The 18,859-nt window shown below is 32.2% G+C and overlaps 1 protein-coding gene and 2 long non-coding RNA genes across 6 annotated transcripts in view; 1 reads left to right on the top strand and 2 right to left on the bottom strand.

The window, feature by feature from the left end:
* Nucleotides 1-3,796, bottom strand: part of LOC127718922 (obg-like ATPase 1) — a 41,666-nt gene extending 37,870 nt beyond the window's left edge. The window contains exon 1 of the mRNA XM_052225022.1: nucleotides 3,627-3,796. Within this exon, the coding sequence (XP_052080982.1) occupies nucleotides 3,627-3,709 (83 nt within the window). The 5' untranslated portion in view covers nucleotides 3,710-3,796. The remainder of the gene's footprint in view (nucleotides 1-3,626) is intronic.
* The window catches only part of LOC127718952 (uncharacterized), a 126,651-nt gene that overhangs the window by 69,154 nt on the left and 38,638 nt on the right, over nucleotides 1-18,859 (top strand). Inside the window, exon 1 of one of the 4 annotated variants that reach the window (XR_007990059.1) lies at nucleotides 17,201-17,239. The exons of the other annotated variants lie outside the window; for them this stretch is intronic. This is a non-coding gene — a long non-coding RNA (uncharacterized LOC127718952). Of the gene's footprint in view, nucleotides 1-17,200; nucleotides 17,240-18,859 lie in introns of those variants that run through there. 4 annotated transcript variants of the gene reach the window in all.
* LOC127718932 (uncharacterized) overlaps nucleotides 1-18,859 on the bottom strand; it is a 91,890-nt gene that overhangs the window by 67,980 nt on the left and 5,051 nt on the right. The window lies entirely within an intron of this gene.

Genomic DNA, 18,859 nt, shown 5'->3' with positions numbered 1-18,859 from the left:
AAGTTTCATAACATTTGGTTGAGGCAACTTAAGTTAGAGAACAGAAACGAAAAATTCAGCAATTTTTCCATTTGTAAAGGGGCATAACTCTAGAACGGTAAAAGTGATGCCCCCAAAATTCAAATTTGATCTGTGTTTTGTGGTAATAAGTATAGTGTATAAGTTTCATAACATTTGGTTAAGGCAAACTTAAGTTAGAGAACGGAAACGAAAAATTTAGCAATTTTTCCATTTGTAAAGGGGCATAACTCAAGAATGGTAAAAGTGACGCCATAAAAATTCAAACCGGATCTGTGTTTTGTGGTTATAAGCATTCTGTATAAGTTTCATAACATTTGGTTGAGGCAAACTAAAGTTAAAGGAAACGAAAAATTCAGCAATTTTTTTCATTTGTAACGGGGCATAACTCTAGAACGGTACAAGTGACGCCACCAAAATTTAAACTTGATCTGTGTTTTGTGGTTATAAGCATTGTGTATAAGATTCATAACATTTGGTTGAGGCAAACTAAAGTGAGAGAACGGAAACCAAAAATAAATTCAGCAATTTTTCCATTTGTAAAGGGAAATAACTCTAGAAAGGTAAAAGTGATGCCACCAAAAATCGAACTTGATCTGTGTTTTGTGGTGATAAGCATTGTTTATAAGTTTCATAACATTTGGTCGAGGCAAACTTAAGTTAGAGAATGGAAACCAATTCGGGACGTACAGACGGACAAGGGTAAAACTTAATGCCTCCTCAGCTACGGCGATACCCAGACTAAAGTATCAATCAATACACATCCAACAGTCAGAATAAGAATGTCATTAACAGTTTGAGACATGCAATGAACTAGTGCAATGCAAAACAAGTAAAACTGTGAGCTACTGCTTACTGATGATACCCCCGCTGAAATATTTTGGTAAACAGGAAGTTGTTGAGTGATGAATCTGAAAACGCATCACACGGTGTAACTTACTTATATAAACCCTGAAACCAAATTTCAGAAATCCTTGTCAAGTAGTTCCTGAGAAAAATGTGACGAAAATTTTCAACTTGGCTATCATGTGTAAAATAATACAAGTGTTTGGTAAACAGGAAGTTGTTGAGTGATGAATCTGAAAACGCATCACACGGTGTAACTTACTTATATAAACCCTGAAACCAAATTTCAGAAATCCTTGTCAAGTAGTTCCTGAGACGAAAATTTTCAACTTGGCTATCATGTGTAAAATAATACAAGTGTTTGGTAAACAGGAAGTTGTTGAAACAAGGAATTATTTGAATCTGGAATAATTTTGAATTCTGGAAAATTGATGAGATATATATGATGAAAACTAACCCAACTAAATAGGGTTAGCCATGCGCGCATGGCTAAGGTGGGTTGGTTAGTTCATACTGAAATGATAGTGAAAGTAAAATTAACCTTAGCCATGCACGCATGGCTAACCCTATTTAGTTGGGTTAGTTTTCATCATACATTTCTAATCAATTTTCCAGATTTCAAAATTATTCCAGATTCAAATAATTTCTTGTTTTGAGTGATGAATCTGAAAACGCATCACACAGTGTAACTTACTTATATAAACCCTGAAACCAAATTTCAGAAATCCTTGTCAAGTAGTTCCTGAGAAAAATGCGACAAAATATTCATGGGACGGACGGACTGACGGATTGACTGACGGATGGATGGATGGATGGACTGACAGAAGGACAGACAGAGGTAAAACAGTATACCTCCACTTTTTTAAAGCGGGGTATAAATATAAGTAAGCAATATCAACAGTATATAGGATAATGAGCAATATATATTCAGTTATATATGGGCTATAAAACATCAACATAAAAACATTTTTTCCCCCTTTTTTCAAGGGGAGACATTATTAGCCCAGGGTTTAGACATCTTTTTAAGTTTGGTGCCTTAACTATGTAATTCTCAAAAATGTTTGATTGTAATGCAATTTTCACAATAACATACATCCTCTTTTGGCACTTGCCTAAAGTTCATTTCAGGCTGGCATTTTTGTATTACGATAGCTAATCATACTTGCTAGTAAAGAAAAATTTGAATTAATCCAAAGTATTTTGAAATTTAAAGATAGCCAATACACTAAGGTTACCATATAAATGTTGTTTATAAGTTTGCAATACACATTCCTAAAGATTAGTTAATTATCAGTTCCTTATATTTCAGACCCTTCTTTACATTGGCTGTGTTCAGGCCCAGCTTGAACAGATAGATGTATGCCAGGTTTTTTTATTTCATCTCTGACCTTCAACGGAATTGGATGTTTTTTTTTCCAACCTTTTGTTTTTATTGTCTCAAAATTAGTCAAGTGTACCTGGTGAAGCTTATTCCAGCAACATGTACTTTGCATAGGTAAATTAAATCATGAATCTTTTAATCTTACAGCAAAGTGATACCTTCAAAGTACTTAGAATACCTCCACTTCAACTGTGATTTATTAGCTTCACAGAGTTTGGTAGGGATTGTCATAAAGCTCATACATATGTTCATAAAGCTAGTAACATAACTCCAATATAGCTTCTTCATAAATATGATATGGAATTTAACATTGAAAAAATGCACTGAAACTACCTTATACAATAAGGTGCTAACAAAGTTTTGAGGAATTTACCTGCATACAATTCAGACGACCTCTGGTGTTTATAAAGATTATGCTACTTGACAACCTATCATAATACATTCAGTAATCAAAGCTATTTATGATCCAAACACCAAATAATGATCTACATCTTTGCTTCACTAAACTGTGAACCAAACACTTCCTAACATATGATGCTTATCTAAGTACTATAGATTTTCTGAAAAGTTAGATTGCTGTCCAATGGATGTATACCTAACATTTCATTTTATTCATAAAAAGGTATCATCCATAAATCATTTTTATGGTTTTGAGACAATTCAAGGAACCTAAACAATACTTGCAGCAACAGGGAAAACTACATTCAGTCTGCATTTCATGAATAGTCATAATTTTGCAAAAGTTGTAAAGTTTTACTTTTAAACCAAATTTTTCATCCTTTAAGCTTTTTTTTTTAAATACTTTGAGAAAATTCAAGGACTATAAAAAGAATTACTGAAGCAGTAGAAAATGGACTTGACCTTCATGATTGGTAGGTTTGTTATGGCCTACTCCAAAGTGTACTGAAGTTATCATTTTGGAAACTGTTTTTACATTTCTTAGAATTATAGATTGTTTTATTGGCTCTATTGTGGCGGTCAGTTTTTATTGGTGGAAGAAGCAGGAGTGCCAGAGAGAACCACGACCTTCGTTACAATTCATAGGTGCATATCTCTGTAATAGTATTTGAAGACACAGAGCAAATTCATTTTTTACATTCATATAACAGTAAGATAGTAATTTTGCAATCTTAGAAAGTGCTACTCCAATGCAATTTAAGCTATTATCTGGAAATAGTTTGTTTCTGACAGACAGTTAGTAAGACATACATATTGGTTTTTTTGTGGAAGCTTGAAAATTAAGATCCCAAACAATGAATATATAATTGTTTGGCCTTTTTTGCACAGTTTATAAAATCTTAAGCTGTAATTAGTTAAAATTAAATAAGTGAAAATGAATACTTTTTGTTTCAATGAGTAAAACTTCATATCATTTTGTTACCTTGTTGTATTTTTCTCCTTAAAATAAGCTTCTTTTTCAGCTGGTTCCATGTCAAATAAATGTAACTCAATAGCACAGCTCATCAAAATGACTATAGCTCCAGGATCATTGGCATCAATCCATTCCTTTATCTTACCTAACCTGGAAATAAAAGGAATTTTGACAAACTCTTTTGCTACAAATCTTAGAAATCTTTATACTGTAAAAGGTTATGACAAAATAAATGTATCAATAACTATCTTAATTAAACTAGGAAACTGACAATGTCAAGAAGGGCCCTGCTGGCACATTTTTGTGTGAGGCACAGAAACAAATAAGTAATTCTAATAAAAACAAAGCAATACAATTCATACGGTTTCAATTTTCATAAATTTTGACAGCAGAATTTTTTTTAGGATAACTTTTCTTAGTAAATAGGAAGTTTCAATAAAATCCAAGCCATTTAGGTTTTTTTATAATGTATTATGGCAGCCATATCAAAATTGGTGGTAGACGGATAATTTTTAAGGATCAATTGGAACAGGTATTATACTTCTATCTTAATTTTTGTTAAAATCCTAGCACAAAAAGATGTTTCTCAAAATTTGTGATTTTTTTAACAAAAACTAAGTTTTTACTACAAATTTGACACCTGAATCAATTTGGAATAGCAAGTTATACAGGTCTACTTTTCAATTATCATTGAAATTCTAGCAAAAAAAGATGTTTCTTAAAATTTATGATTTTTTTAACAAAAACTAAGTTTTTATCACAAATCCCTCCTCCTATAGAAATCAATTTTTGACACCAGGAATAAATTCATATTATCAAATTATACCAATATATCAGTTTTCATTGAAAACTTAGCGAAAAAGGGTGTTCCTCGAAATTTGTAATTTTTTTGTTTCTCCCAAAAATATATTATGCATATGTACATATTATGCACAAAATCTGCTGATCATGTTTGATTTTTTTAGTTTCTAAATATCCGTTACAAATTTTAAGAAAATAGGCAAAAAATGCAAAAAAAATGGTAAAAATCATCATTAGAATATAAAAAAGAAGATGTGGTATGATTGCCAATGAGACAACTCTCCACAAGAGATCAAATGACACAGAAATTAACAACTATAGGTCACCGTATGGCCTTCAACAATGAGCAAAGCCCATACTGCATGGTCAGCTATAAAAGGCCCCGAAATGACAAATGTAAAACAATTCAAACGAGAAAACTAATGGCCTAATTTAGGCACAAAATAATGAACGAAAAACAAATATGTAACACAGCAACAAACAACAACCACCGAATTACAGGCTCCTGACTTGGGACAGGCACATACAGAATGTTGCGGGATTAAACATGTTAGTGGGCGCCCAACCCTCCCCCTAACCTGGGACAGTGGTGTAAACAGTACAACATAAGAACAAACTATAATAAACTGCTTCGCCGAGCGCAGCTGGAAATGACCGCAGAGGTCCAACCCTGAACAGTTGGGGTAAAAATGGACACAATATTCAAGCTTGATACAGGTGTGAATTTGGATTGTAATTAAATATTTGACATATTATAGGTTTCTGACACAGAATAAATGTAGTCAAAGAACTTGAAATTGGTTATATGATTTGAATTTATATTCAATTGAAGATTTCTTGCTGTTGTGCAATACACTGTGCTGTTGCGCAATACTAAGTAAATCTGTTTTCAGACTATATACAAAGAATTAGCAAAATAAATTGTAACCCCCAATTTTTTTTGGAAAATTGACAATTTCTTTAATCTTGAGGAAAAAAAAATTCCTGAACAGTTTGGGCAATTACCCCCAAAATGAATCCCAACCTTCTACTTGTGGTATTGAACCTTGTGGTACAATTTCAGAGCAATCAAAATACTTATACACAAGTTATTGTCCTGAAACTAGAAAAATGCTTGTTTTTGGGCCCCTTTTTGGCCCCTAATTCCTAAACGGTTGGGACCATCACCCCCAAAAACAATCCCAACCTTCCTTTTGTGGTATTGAACCTTTTGGTTAAATTTCATAGAGATCCATACACTTAAACTAAAGTTATTGTCCAGAAACCAAATGTCTTTGTACGACGACGTGATAGCAATATACGACCGCAAAAAATGCGGTCGTATAAAAATCAGCTGAAAAAGGCTAGGCAATTACTCCAATAAAGGAGCCAACAAGGGCCATGTTAACTTATTTGCAGATCATGTCTTGCTGATCATTTTTGCTATTTAAATGTATCTTTTATAGTTTTCAAGATTATAGGCAAAAACGAAAAAAATTGGTAAAAAATCGCCATTAAAGGGCAATTACTCCCACAAAAAGATATTGTCATGCTGATCATTTTTCAACACATGAGGTAAAATAATTATTGAATGTACAAAAAAAATTAAATGTATAAGCAATTTCTTTATGATCTGTAGTTTTATGGTCTCCAATTGTAATAAGTGCATGTGATTTTGATGGATTATACATGGGTCTGTCCATTAAGCCATGACATAAAATGGGACATCATAGTTATATTTTAGAATGTGACACAGGTTGAAAAAAAAATTTGATTCAGAAAGAGGATATACCAAAGCATCCAGAATAAAATGCTCCGCAGGGCGCAGCTTGATACGACCGCAGAGGTCGAACCCTGAACAGTTGGGGCAAGTATGGACACAACATTCAAACTTGATACAGCTCTGAATTTGGATTGTGATTAAATATTTGACACAGCATAGGTTTCTGACACAGAATGAATGTGGTCTAAGAACTTAAAAATTTTAAATTGGACATTCACCTATTATGGTCCAATATCTAAAATCTAAATACATGGTTAGATTCAGCATATCAAAGAACCCCAAGAATTCAATTTTTGATGAAATCAAACAAAGTTTAATTTTGGACCCTTTTGACCTCAATGTGGACAAAGTTGATAACGGGGCCCAAAAATCAAAAATCTAAATACATGGTTAGATTGAGCATATCAAAGAACCCCATATATTCAATTTTTGTTGAAATCAAACAAAGTTTAATTTTGGACCCTTTTGACCCCGATTTGGACCAACTTGAAAACTGGGCCCATAATCAAAAATCTAAATACATGTTTAGATTCAGCATATCAAAGAACCCTAAAAATTAAATTTTTGTTAAAAACAAACTAAGTTTAATTTTGGACCCTTTGGACCTTAATGTAGACCAATTTGAAAACGGAACCAAAAATTAAGAATCTAAATACACGGTTAGATTCGGAATATCAAAGAACCCCAATAATTCAATTTTTGATGAAATCAAACAAAGTTAAATTTTAGACCCTTTGGACCTCAATGTGGACCAATTTAAAAACGGGGCCAAATCCAAAAACTTAATACACGGTTAGATTCAGCATATTAAAGAACCCCAAGAATTCAAGAATAAAACCCCATTGAAATTGATCAAGAAATAAGCAATTTATACGAAGTATCTTCTTTTGCACAATACTGTGCAATTGAATATTTCTTGCTATTGCGCAATACTGTACAATTGACAATTTCTTGCTATTGCGCAATATTGTGCTATTGGATATTTCTTGCTATTGTGCAATACTGTGCAATAGAAGATTTCTTGCTATTGCGCAATACTGTGCAATTGAAGATTTCTTGCTATTGTGCAATACTGTGCAATTGAAAATTTCTTGCTATTGCACAATACTTATTATATATAATTTACACATCCTGTTTGGTGTGTATCTCCTACCATATCATTATTATTTGCTTTTAAATATAAATCAGAAATAACCAACTTAAAATGGAAAATTTTAAAAGAAAAAAAAAAGGAAAAAAAGAAAAAAAAAGAAAAAAAAAAATCCCCCCCCCCCAAATTTTTTGAACCCCCTTATGATTCATCACCCCCAAACTCAATCCCAGCCTTCCCTTTGTAGTATGGTACCTTGCAGTAAAATTTCAGAGAGATCCATACACTTGAACACAAGTTATTGTCTGGAAACTAGAAAAATGCTTATTTTTGGCCCCTTGTGGACCCCAATTCCTAAACGTTTCGGGCAATTACCCCCAAACTCAATTCCAGCTTTCCCTTTGTGATATGGAACCTTGTAGTACAATTTCAGAAATATCCAAACACTTACACACAAGTTATTGTCATGAAACTAGAAAAATGCTTGTTTTTTGCCCCTTTTTTGGCCCCTAATTCCTAAAATTTTGAGGCAATTACCCCCAAAATCAATTACAGCCTTCCCTTTGTGATATGGAACCTTGTGGTACAATGTCAGAGAGATCCATACACTTACACACAAGTTATTGTCTGGAAGTTACAAAAATGCTTATTTTTGGCCCCTTTTTGGCCCCTAATTCCTAAACTGCTGGTACCATAACCCCCAAAATCAATCCCAACCTTCCTTTCGTGGTATTGAACCTTATGGTAAAATTTCATGGAGATCCATTCACTTAAACTAAAGTTAGAGTGCGAAAACCAATGTGTCTTCGGACGACGACGACGCCAACGTCATACCAATATACGACCAAAAAATTTTTAATTTTTGCGGTCGTATAAAAATACAACACAAGATAGTTTGACCATTATAAAATTGATTCTGGACGCCTTCTTTTACCATAAACATTTGTAACATATGTGACATGTCAAATATTCATTTAAAAAAATATTAGTTATGAAATCTCTTCTCTTTGAAAGCAGTGTCAACAATGCTAAGAAACAAAAGTAGATGTCATTTAAATTGAAACAATTAACCAAATGAAGATGGGGCAATGATTTTTTTTATTTCTTTGTTATAGCATATGTTACCAATATTTTGGCAATTGATTTATTATTTGTAAAAAAATCCTCCTAAAAGTATTGCCATAAAGTGACAATTTATATTTTACAAATGTAATGGAAATTATATTTGTAACACAGGTTTAATTTTTTTCAAATCAAATCAAATCAAACTTTTATTGCCATATAAACCAACTAATGGTTTACTTTTATAAATTGTTACTTGGATGGAGAGTTGTCTCATTGGCACTCATACCACATCTTCCTATATCTATTATACGATTTGTGACAAAAACAACATTAACACAATGACAAGAAAAAAGCATGTATAATCATATTAAACAAACTAATGAAAATAGTTCAAAATTCAATTATGAGTCCCCTATTCTTAGTGCCAATGACTTTTTTTATAAGGGAACCTATGCTTTCTACCTGTTTTTGTGTTGATGAGCAAAGAATATTTATCATTTTTTCATTTTCATTGAGGCTATTAAAATTTTCTATAATTTTAGCCTTTGTTAATTTTTCAATAAAAACTGGTCTAATGGAAGTGTTTTTCCTGCAATACAAAAGAAAATGTTTTTCATCCTCAATTGTATTGCAGGACTAACACAACCGGTTTTCCGTAGGGATCTTTAGGTGTCTCCCTTTTTCTATTAATAAATTATGATCACTTAATCTTAATTTAGTGATATTACGTCTATTTTCAAATATATTAGAATTCAGATATGTTTCTATTTTATTACTTTGTTTTAATGTTTTATATAATAGAAGTTTACTGCTATTATCTATTTTCTCAAATTTATGTTTATATAATTTTTCATAATGATTAAGGAGTTTAAAAAATTAACTTTTAATTCAGTTTAAAGTGTTTTTATTTGGTTTAGATTCTTACACTCCTCAATATGTTTAAAATCTACATTTGCTTCCTTTGCAATGTTTTTTATATACATAAACCATGTGTAACATCCTGCTGAGTTTAGATTCTTTGATAGAGTGAAAGCCTCATACAATAAGGGATTTATACAATTATTTAGAAGTCTTGTTAAATATAGTAAACTTTGGACCTTTACTTTTAATTCTAATGGATAGCAACTTAATTCTTTTCTAAATGCTAAATTTGATGCATTTTTTCGTGTTCCCAAAATATATTTACAAAATGATAAATGAAGTTTTTCAAAACAAGTTTTATCAGTAAAATCAAGAAAGTCAATTTCTTTATGTGATACATTTCCCCTCTGGACAGCTCTATATAATGTTATATATGTATCCATAAAAGTAACCTCTGAATTATATGTAGCAATTGGTTCCACCATAGTATTAAACAAACTACATGCTACTTTAATAGGGATATTATTTAAAGAACCAGTATAGGATTTAATAGCAAACATTACCTTTTTCGAATTTTTTACTAGTTCTTCAGAGCTATGATTAACTAGAGGCTCTAAAGAGCCTGTGTCGCTCACCTTGGTCTATGTGCATATTAAACAAAGGACACAGATGGATTCATGACAAAATTGTGTTTTGGTGATGGTGATGTGTTTGTAGATCTTACTTTACTGAACATTCTTGCTCCTTACTATTATCTCTATCTATAATGAACTTGGCCCAGTAGTTACAGTGGAAAATATTTTGTAAAAATTTACAAAAATTTACAAAATTTATGAAAATTGTAAAAAAATGACTATAAAGGGCAATAACTCCTTAAGGGGTCAATTGACAATTTTGGTCATTTTGACTTATTTGTAGATCTTACTTTGCTGTACATTATTGCTGTTTACAGTTTATCTCTATCTATAATAATATTCAAGATAATAACCAAAAGCTGCAAAATTTTCTTAAAATTACCAATTCAGGGGCAGCAACCCAACAACGTGTTGCCTGATTGGTCTGAAAATTTCAGGGCAGATAGATCTTGACCTAATGAACAATTTTATTCTCGACAGATTTGCTCTAAATGCTTTGGTTTCAGAGATATGAGCCAAAAACTGCATTTTACCCTATGTACTATTTTTTAGCCATGTCGGCCATCTTGGTTCACGGGTGGTGTCATCGAACACATTTTTTAAACTAGATACCCTAATGATGATTGTGGACAAGTTTGGTTAAATTTGTCTTAGCAGTTTCAGAGGAGAAGATTTTTGAAAAAGATTACAAAAATTTGTGAAAAATGGTCAAAAATTGACTATAAAGGGCAATAACTCCTTAAGGGGTCAACTGACCATTTTGGTCAAGTTGACTTATTTGTAGATCTTACTTTGCTGAACATTATTGCTGTTTACAGTTTATCTCTATCTATAATAATATTCAAGATAATAACCAATAAAATGCTCCGCTGGGGCGCAGCTTGATACGACCGCAGAGGTCGAACCCTGAACAGTTGGGGCAAGTATGGACACAACATTCAAGCTTGATACAGCACTGAATTTGGATTGTAATTAAATATTTGACACAGCATAGGTTTCTGACACAGAATGAAAGTGGTCTAAGAACTTAAAAATTTTCAATTTACCTATTCATACATGTGATGGACTGTGAAACTCAGATCAGGAGATTGGGAAATTTTGGTCAGGAGATTAGGACTCAGATCAGGAGGTTTTTAATCGACATTAATTTTGTTGTAAATGTAACCGTGTGCTGTAAAAATGGTCTTTTAAAGTGTGTTTTCTTCAACTTTCCAACCAATTTATTATGTTTATAGTACCCTTGTACTTATAAAGTTTCTCCATCTTTATATTCTACATGTTCAATCTAACATTGTTTTTTTCCAGTATGTTCTTTAAATTTTTTACTTCATATTCTATAAAACAATCATTGCAACCAGAACATTTGTTTAGCTGTCTGCAAACAGTTTTTATTTTTTTTTTTTTTCTCTTGCAAATAGTTTTTATTTGCAAACTCAGAAATTCATTCTATCTGTAAAGTTAGGGTCATAGTTATTATATAAATTTCAATTTAAGCCTTAAAAGGAAGTATAGAATCCTCAAATAATTTTCAAATTATTATTTTTTTATTTGTCCTAAGACATTTAAAATAATTTAATAACCATCCTTTTATGATTATTTGTTCAATTTATATTTTATCTATATTCTTTTAAAAATTTTCATTATTAAAAGGAAAGTAACTTAAAACAGGATAAATCAAGGGAAGTAGCCCAATAAATACACAGTTTTTGTTACACAACGGCAGTTAGCCTGAGGTAAAAATCGTTGCTTACCAGTATGTTTGACACCCAAGCTGACAAGTGAAGCCATATAATTATGCATGTTAATTGATTTACATGTAAAATATAACTTCAGGTAATGTCAGTTACACCAGATGCCTGAGATGTTATGTTGGGCAGAAATTTTTCATTGATGAAAAATTTCATAACACGGGATTTTTTCAACGGGAGGGGGGGAGGAGACCCCTGAAAATGGGATTATTGTACTCCCGTCGGGAGGTTCACATGTATGCTTATTCAAACCATATCATTATTATTTGCTTTTATATATAAATCAGAAATAACCAATTTAAAATGGAAAATGTTAAAGAAAAAAAAGGAAAAAAAAAATCCCCCCCCCCAATTTTTTGAACCCCCTTATGATTCATCGCCCCCAAACTCAATCCCAGCTTTCCCTTTGTGGTATGGTACCTAACAGTACAATTTCAGAGAGATTCATACACTTGAACACAAGTTATTGTCTGGAAACTAGAAAAATGCTTGTTTTTTGGCCCCTTTTTGGCCCCAAATTCCTAAACGTTTAGGGCAATTACCCCCAAACTCAATTCCAGCTTTCCCTTTGTGATATGGAACCTTGCAGTACAATTTCATAAAGATCCATACACTTACACACAAGTTATTGTCCTAAAACTAGAAAAATGCATGTTTTTTTTGCCCTTTTATGGCCCCTAATTACTAAAATTTTGAGGGAAAAACTGGTCTAATGGAAGTGTTTTTCCTGCAATACAAAAGAAAATGTTTTTCATCCTCAATTGTATTGCAGGACTAACACAACCGGTTTTCCATAGGGATCTTTAGGTGTCTCCCTTTTTCTATTAATAAATTATGATCACTTAATCTTAATTTAGTGATATTACGTCTATTTTCAAATATATTAGAATTCAGATATGTTTCTATTTTATTACTTTGTTTTAATGTTTTATATAATAGAAGTTTACTGCTATTATCTATTTTCTCAAATTTATGTTTATATAATTTTTCATAATGATTAAGGAGTTTAAAAAATTAACTTTTAATTCAGTTTAAAGTGTTTTTATTTGGTTTAGATTCTTACACTCCTCAATATGTTTAAAATCTACATTTGCTTCCTTTGCAATGTTTTTTATATACATAAACCATGTGTAACATCCTGCTGAGTTTAGATTCTTTGATAGAGTGAAAGCCTCATACAATAAGGGATTTATACAATTATTTAGAAGTCTTGTTAAATATAGTAAACTTTGGACCTTTACTTTTAATTCTAATGGATAGCAACTTAATTCTTTTCTAAATGCTAAATTTGATGCATTTTTTCGTGTTCCCAAAATATATTTACAAAATGATAAATGAAGTTTTTCAAAACAAGTTTTATCAGTAAAATCAAGAAAGTCAATTTCTTTATGTGATACATTTCCCCTCTGGACAGCTCTATATAATGTTATATATGTATCCATAAAAGTAACCTCTGAATTATATGTAGCAATTGGTTCCACCATAGTATTAAACAAACTACATGCTACTTTAATAGGGATATTATTTAAAGAACCAGTATAGGATTTAATAGCAAACATTACCTTTTTCGAATTTTTTACTAGTTCTTCAGAGCTATGATTAACTAGAGGCTCTAAAGAGCCTGTGTCGCTCACCTTGGTCTATGTGCATATTAAACAAAGGACACAGATGGATTCATGACAAAATTGTGTTTTGGTGATGGTGATGTGTTTGTAGATCTTACTTTACTGAACATTCTTGCTCCTTACTATTATCTCTATCTATAATGAACTTGGCCCAGTAGTTACAGTGGAAAATATTTTGTAAAAATTTACAAAAATTTACAAAATTTATGAAAATTGTAAAAAAATGACTATAAAGGGCAATAACTCCTTAAGGGGTCAATTGACAATTTTGGTCATTTTGACTTATTTGTAGATCTTACTTTGCTGTACATTATTGCTGTTTACAGTTTATCTCTATCTATAATAATATTCAAGATAATAACCAAAAGCTGCAAAATTTTCTTAAAATTACCAATTCAGGGGCAGCAACCCAACAACGTGTTGCCTGATTGGTCTGAAAATTTCAGGGCAGATAGATCTTGACCTAATGAACAATTTTATTCTCGACAGATTTGCTCTAAATGCTTTGGTTTCAGAGATATGAGCCAAAAACTGCATTTTACCCTATGTACTATTTTTTAGCCATGTCGGCCATCTTGGTTCACGGGTGGTGTCATCGAACACATTTTTTAAACTAGATACCCTAATGATGATTGTGGACAAGTTTGGTTAAATTTGTCTTAGCAGTTTCAGAGGAGAAGATTTTTGAAAAAGATTACAAAAATTTGTGAAAAATGGTCAAAAATTGACTATAAAGGGCAATAACTCCTTAAGGGGTCAACTGACCATTTTGGTCAAGTTGACTTATTTGTAGATCTTACTTTGCTGAACATTATTGCTGTTTACAGTTTATCTCTATCTATAATAATATTCAAGATAATAACCAATAAAATGCTCCGCTGGGGCGCAGCTTGATACGACCGCAGAGGTCGAACCCTGAACAGTTGGGGCAAGTATGGACACAACATTCAAGCTTGATACAGCACTGAATTTGGATTGTAATTAAATATTTGACACAGCATAGGTTTCTGACACAGAATGAAAGTGGTCTAAGAACTTAAAAATTTTCAATTTACCTATTCATACATGTGATGGACTGTGAAACTCAGATCAGGAGATTGGGAAATTTTGGTCAGGAGATTAGGACTCAGATCAGGAGGTTTTTAATCGACATTAATTTTGTTGTAAATGTAACCGTGTGCTGTAAAAATGGTCTTTTAAAGTGTGTTTTCTTCAACTTTCCAACCAATTTATTATGTTTATAGTACCCTTGTACTTATAAAGTTTCTCCATCTTTATATTCTACATGTTCAATCTAACATTGTTTTTTTCCAGTATGTTCTTTAAATTTTTTACTTCATATTCTATAAAACAATCATTGCAACCAGAACATTTGTTTAGCTGTCTGCAAACAGTTTTTATTTTTTTTTTTTTTCTCTTGCAAATAGTTTTTATTTGCAAACTCAGAAATTCATTCTATCTGTAAAGTTAGGGTCATAGTTATTATATAAATTTCAATTTAAGCCTTAAAAGGAAGTATAGAATCCTCAAATAATTTTCAAATTATTATTTTTTTATTTGTCCTAAGACATTTAAAATCATTTAATAACCATCCTTTTATGATTATTTGTTCAATTTATATTTTATCTATATTCTTTTAAAAATTTTCATTATTAAAAGGAAAGTAACTTAAAACAGGATAAATCAAGGGAAGTAACCCAATAAATACACAGTTTTTGTTACACAACGGCAGTTAGCCTGAGGTAAAAATCGTTGCTTACCAGTATGTTTGACACCCAAGCTGACAAGTGAAGCCATATAATTATGCATGTTAATTGATTTACATGTAAAATATAACTTCAGGTAATGTCAGTTACACCAGATGCCTGAGATGTTATGTTGGGCAGAAATTTTTCATTGATGAAAAATTTCATAACACGGGATTTTTTCAACGGGAGGGGGGGAGGAGACCCCTGAAAACGGGATTATTGTACTCCCGTCGGGAGGTTCACATGTATGCTTATTCAAACCATATCATTATTATTTGCTTTTATATATAAATCAGAAATAACCAATTTAAAATGGAAAATGTTAAAGAAAAAAAAGGAAAAAAAAAATCCCCCCCCCAATTTTTTGAACCCCCTTATGATTCATCGCCCCCAAACTCAATCCCAGCTTTCCCTTTGTGGTATGGTACCTAACAGTACAATTTCAGAGAGATTCATACACTTGAACACAAGTTATTGTCTGGAAACTAGAAAAATGCTTGTTTTTTGGCCCCTTTTTGGCCCCAAATTCCTAAACGTTTAGGGCAATTACCCCCAAACTCAATTCCAGCTTTCCCTTTGTGATATGGAACCTTGCAGTACAATTTCATAAAGATCCATACACTTACACACAAGTTATTGTCCTGAAACTAGAAAAATGCATGTTTTTTTTGCCCTTTTATGGCCCCTAATTACTAAAATTTTGAGGGAAAACCCCCAAAATCAATCCCAGCCTTCCCTTTGTGATATGGAACCTTGTAGTACAATTTCATAAAGATCCATACACTTACAAACAAGTTATTGTCATGAAACTAGAAAAATGCTTGTTTTTTGCCCCTTTTTGGCCCCTAATTCCTAATATTTGGAGGAAATTACCCCAAAAATCAATCCCAGTATTCCCTTTGTGATATGGAACCTTGTAGTACAATTTCATAAAGATCCATACACTTACAAACAAGTTATTGTCATGAAACTAGAAAAATGCTTGTTTTTTGCCCCTTTTTGGCCCCTAATTCCTAAAATTTGGAGACAATTACCCCCAAAATCAATCCCAGCATTCCCTTTGTGATATGGAACCTTGTGGTACAATGTCAGAGAGATCCATACACTTACACACAAGTTATGTCTGGAAGTTACAAAAATGCTTATTTTTGGCCCCTTTTGGCCCCTAATTCCTTAACTGTTAGTACCATAACCCCCAAAATCAATCCCCACCTTCCTTTTGTGGTATTGAACCTTATGGTAAAATTTCAATGAGATCCATTCACTTAAACTAAAGTTAGAGTGCGAAAACTAATGTGTATTCGGACGACGACGCCGGACGACGACGACGACGACGCCAACGTCATACCAATATACGACCACAAAAATTTTTTTGCGGTCGTATAAAAACGGCAAAATTTCCTTAAAATTACCAATTCAGGGGCAGCAACCCAACAACGGGTTGTCCGATTCATCTGAAAATTTCAGGGCAGATAGATCTTGACCTGATAAACAGTTTTACCCCATGTCAGATTTGCTCTAAATGCTTTGGTTTCAGAGATATAAGCCAAAATCTACATTTTACCCCTATGTTCTATTTTTAGCCATGGCGGCCATCTTGGTTGGTTGGCCGGGTCACCGGACACATTTTTTAAACTAGATACCCCAATGATGATTGTGGCCAAGTTTGGTTTAATTTGGCCCAGTAGTTTCAGAGGAGAAGATTTTTGTAAAAGTTTACGGACGACGGACGCAGGACGACGGACGACGGACGCAAAGTGATGAGAAAAGCTCACTTGACCTTTCAGGTCAGGTGAGCTAAAAATGAAATTATGAAGGAAAAAGGAAAAAAAAGCTATTTTTTTCCAACATATGTGACTTGACATTTTGACATCTGGTATAACATATGAGACTTTTTACAACATTTATATTTATCTTTTGATTTTCTAGATTCAATTTAATCGTAAATGCTAATTAATTAAGTTTGGATATTTATCATAGGATTTATAGTTTCTGCAATTCAATATTAAATGCATATTTATTATAATCTAGTATTTAATATCACAGTGAGACAATACTTATGATGTTCCACTTCCATTCTGCATAATTATAAGAGGCCCATTTCTGAAATTTGATAAATTATACACAAAGAGGACAAATCAATGCAAATGAAACACAATGTACATGATATAAGAATGTGGTAATCAGAGGAGCATTTTCCTGCTATGAAAACAAAACAAAACAGCAGTCTACAAAACACAACATAAATAAAATGCTCCTCTGGGCGCAGCTTGATACGACCGCAGAGGTCGAACCCTGAACAGTTGGGGCAAGTATGGACACAACATTCAAGCTTGATACAGCACTGAATTTGGATTGTGATTAAATATTTGACACAGCATAGGTTTCTGACACAGAATGAATGTGGTCTAAGAACTTAAAAAATTTTAATTTACCTATTCAAACCATATCATTATTATTTGCTTTTATATATAAATCAGAAATAACCAATTTAAGGTAGCACTACAGTCAGAATTTTCTGACTCCAACCAACAGTCTTTAAAGATTAATTTCTCCAAAACTACTCAATGGATTTTAAAAATCTTTAACTCATTTTAAAGCTGAAATATAACTCTTTCTTAATCTATTGATAAATTTATTTTTGGTATGATTAATCTCAAAATATAGCTCATTAATTGCCAAAAAAATGGTCTTCCAACTTGGATGAAAATGGCACATTCAGGTCAAATGGTAGTAAAAATTTGTTTTCATCCCTTTAATCAACCATTCACAATCTACAAAACCGTGTCTCAGATTTTTGATATATGCCTCCAGTAATAAGATATATTATTTTTACTGCTGGATGCCAAACCTCATTTCACCTTTCATCTTATAAATTATCGCTATAAATTCATTTAGAAACAAATTATCCAAAAACTGGGACACGGTATTGTAGAAAATACTCCCTTCAATCACATATATCAAAGTCAAGCCAAAGGGGGTACCCATAAAGTTTCTATTTTCATTTTTTCCTTACAATTCTCATGAAAAATTGTTCTGAGAAATGACCTTAAAACTGAATTTCCTCTTAAGAACCCCTATAAATGCCACATAAATACAAAAATTCCACTGGGAACACCCCAGGAGTGTTCTGACACCATTACTTTATCAATAGAACCACACACATTGTGTCTTTGATGCTCTAATGCTGTAAAATTTGCATTTTGTGTGCACTGTATAACACTAACTTGGCATTTGGCGGGAGTTTGACGTCACAGATTTGACCAACATCTGTGATGTAGTAATAAAATAAAGACAAAGCTCTGCCTCTGTCCAGACAGTCTAAGATAAGAGAATAACAGGATTGGCCAGCTGCATCATAATTAATATTCAACATCATTATTCTCACTATAAAGAATAATTTTCATTTGAATTTTAAAAAGAAATATAATATGACCATGATGACTGAAATTAGCTAAAATATTAAAATTAAAATACTTGTCCATAAAAAGATCAAGACCATCACCTCCTTGAAAATAGACTGTCCAACATGATTTATGAGTTTCATGGAATTAAAAAATTTCACATAAACTTAAAATTAGTTAAAATGCCTAAAATTATTTTTACATGTAGAAGACCAAAGACGAGAAATTTATACAGGCAGTCAGAGGCTTTCAAAGATACTTTCACACTCTTTTCCATAGTTTTTTTTCATTTTGGTAGATTTTTGCCCTTTAAATTTTTTCCTATTCATATCTTTTTCTTTTTCTCTGTTCTAAACTTCCATGTTTTATAAATAAGTTTTGTTGCAATGCAATGAGATATTTATCTTGTGGTCAGGGATTAACAGCTGGACACTGGTATCAACAGATGATTGACATATTAGCCCCTCCCAAATGCCTATATATTTAGATTAATTACATGTGCT

This window comes from Mytilus californianus, unplaced genomic scaffold (genome assembly GCF_021869535.1).
Source record: "Mytilus californianus isolate M0D057914Y unplaced genomic scaffold, xbMytCali1.0.p SCAF_10, whole genome shotgun sequence".
NCBI classification, from domain to species: domain Eukaryota; kingdom Metazoa; phylum Mollusca; class Bivalvia; order Mytilida; family Mytilidae; genus Mytilus; species Mytilus californianus.
Note: the sequence above shows the minus strand (reverse complement) of the source record. Positions and strands in the feature narration are given on the sequence as shown.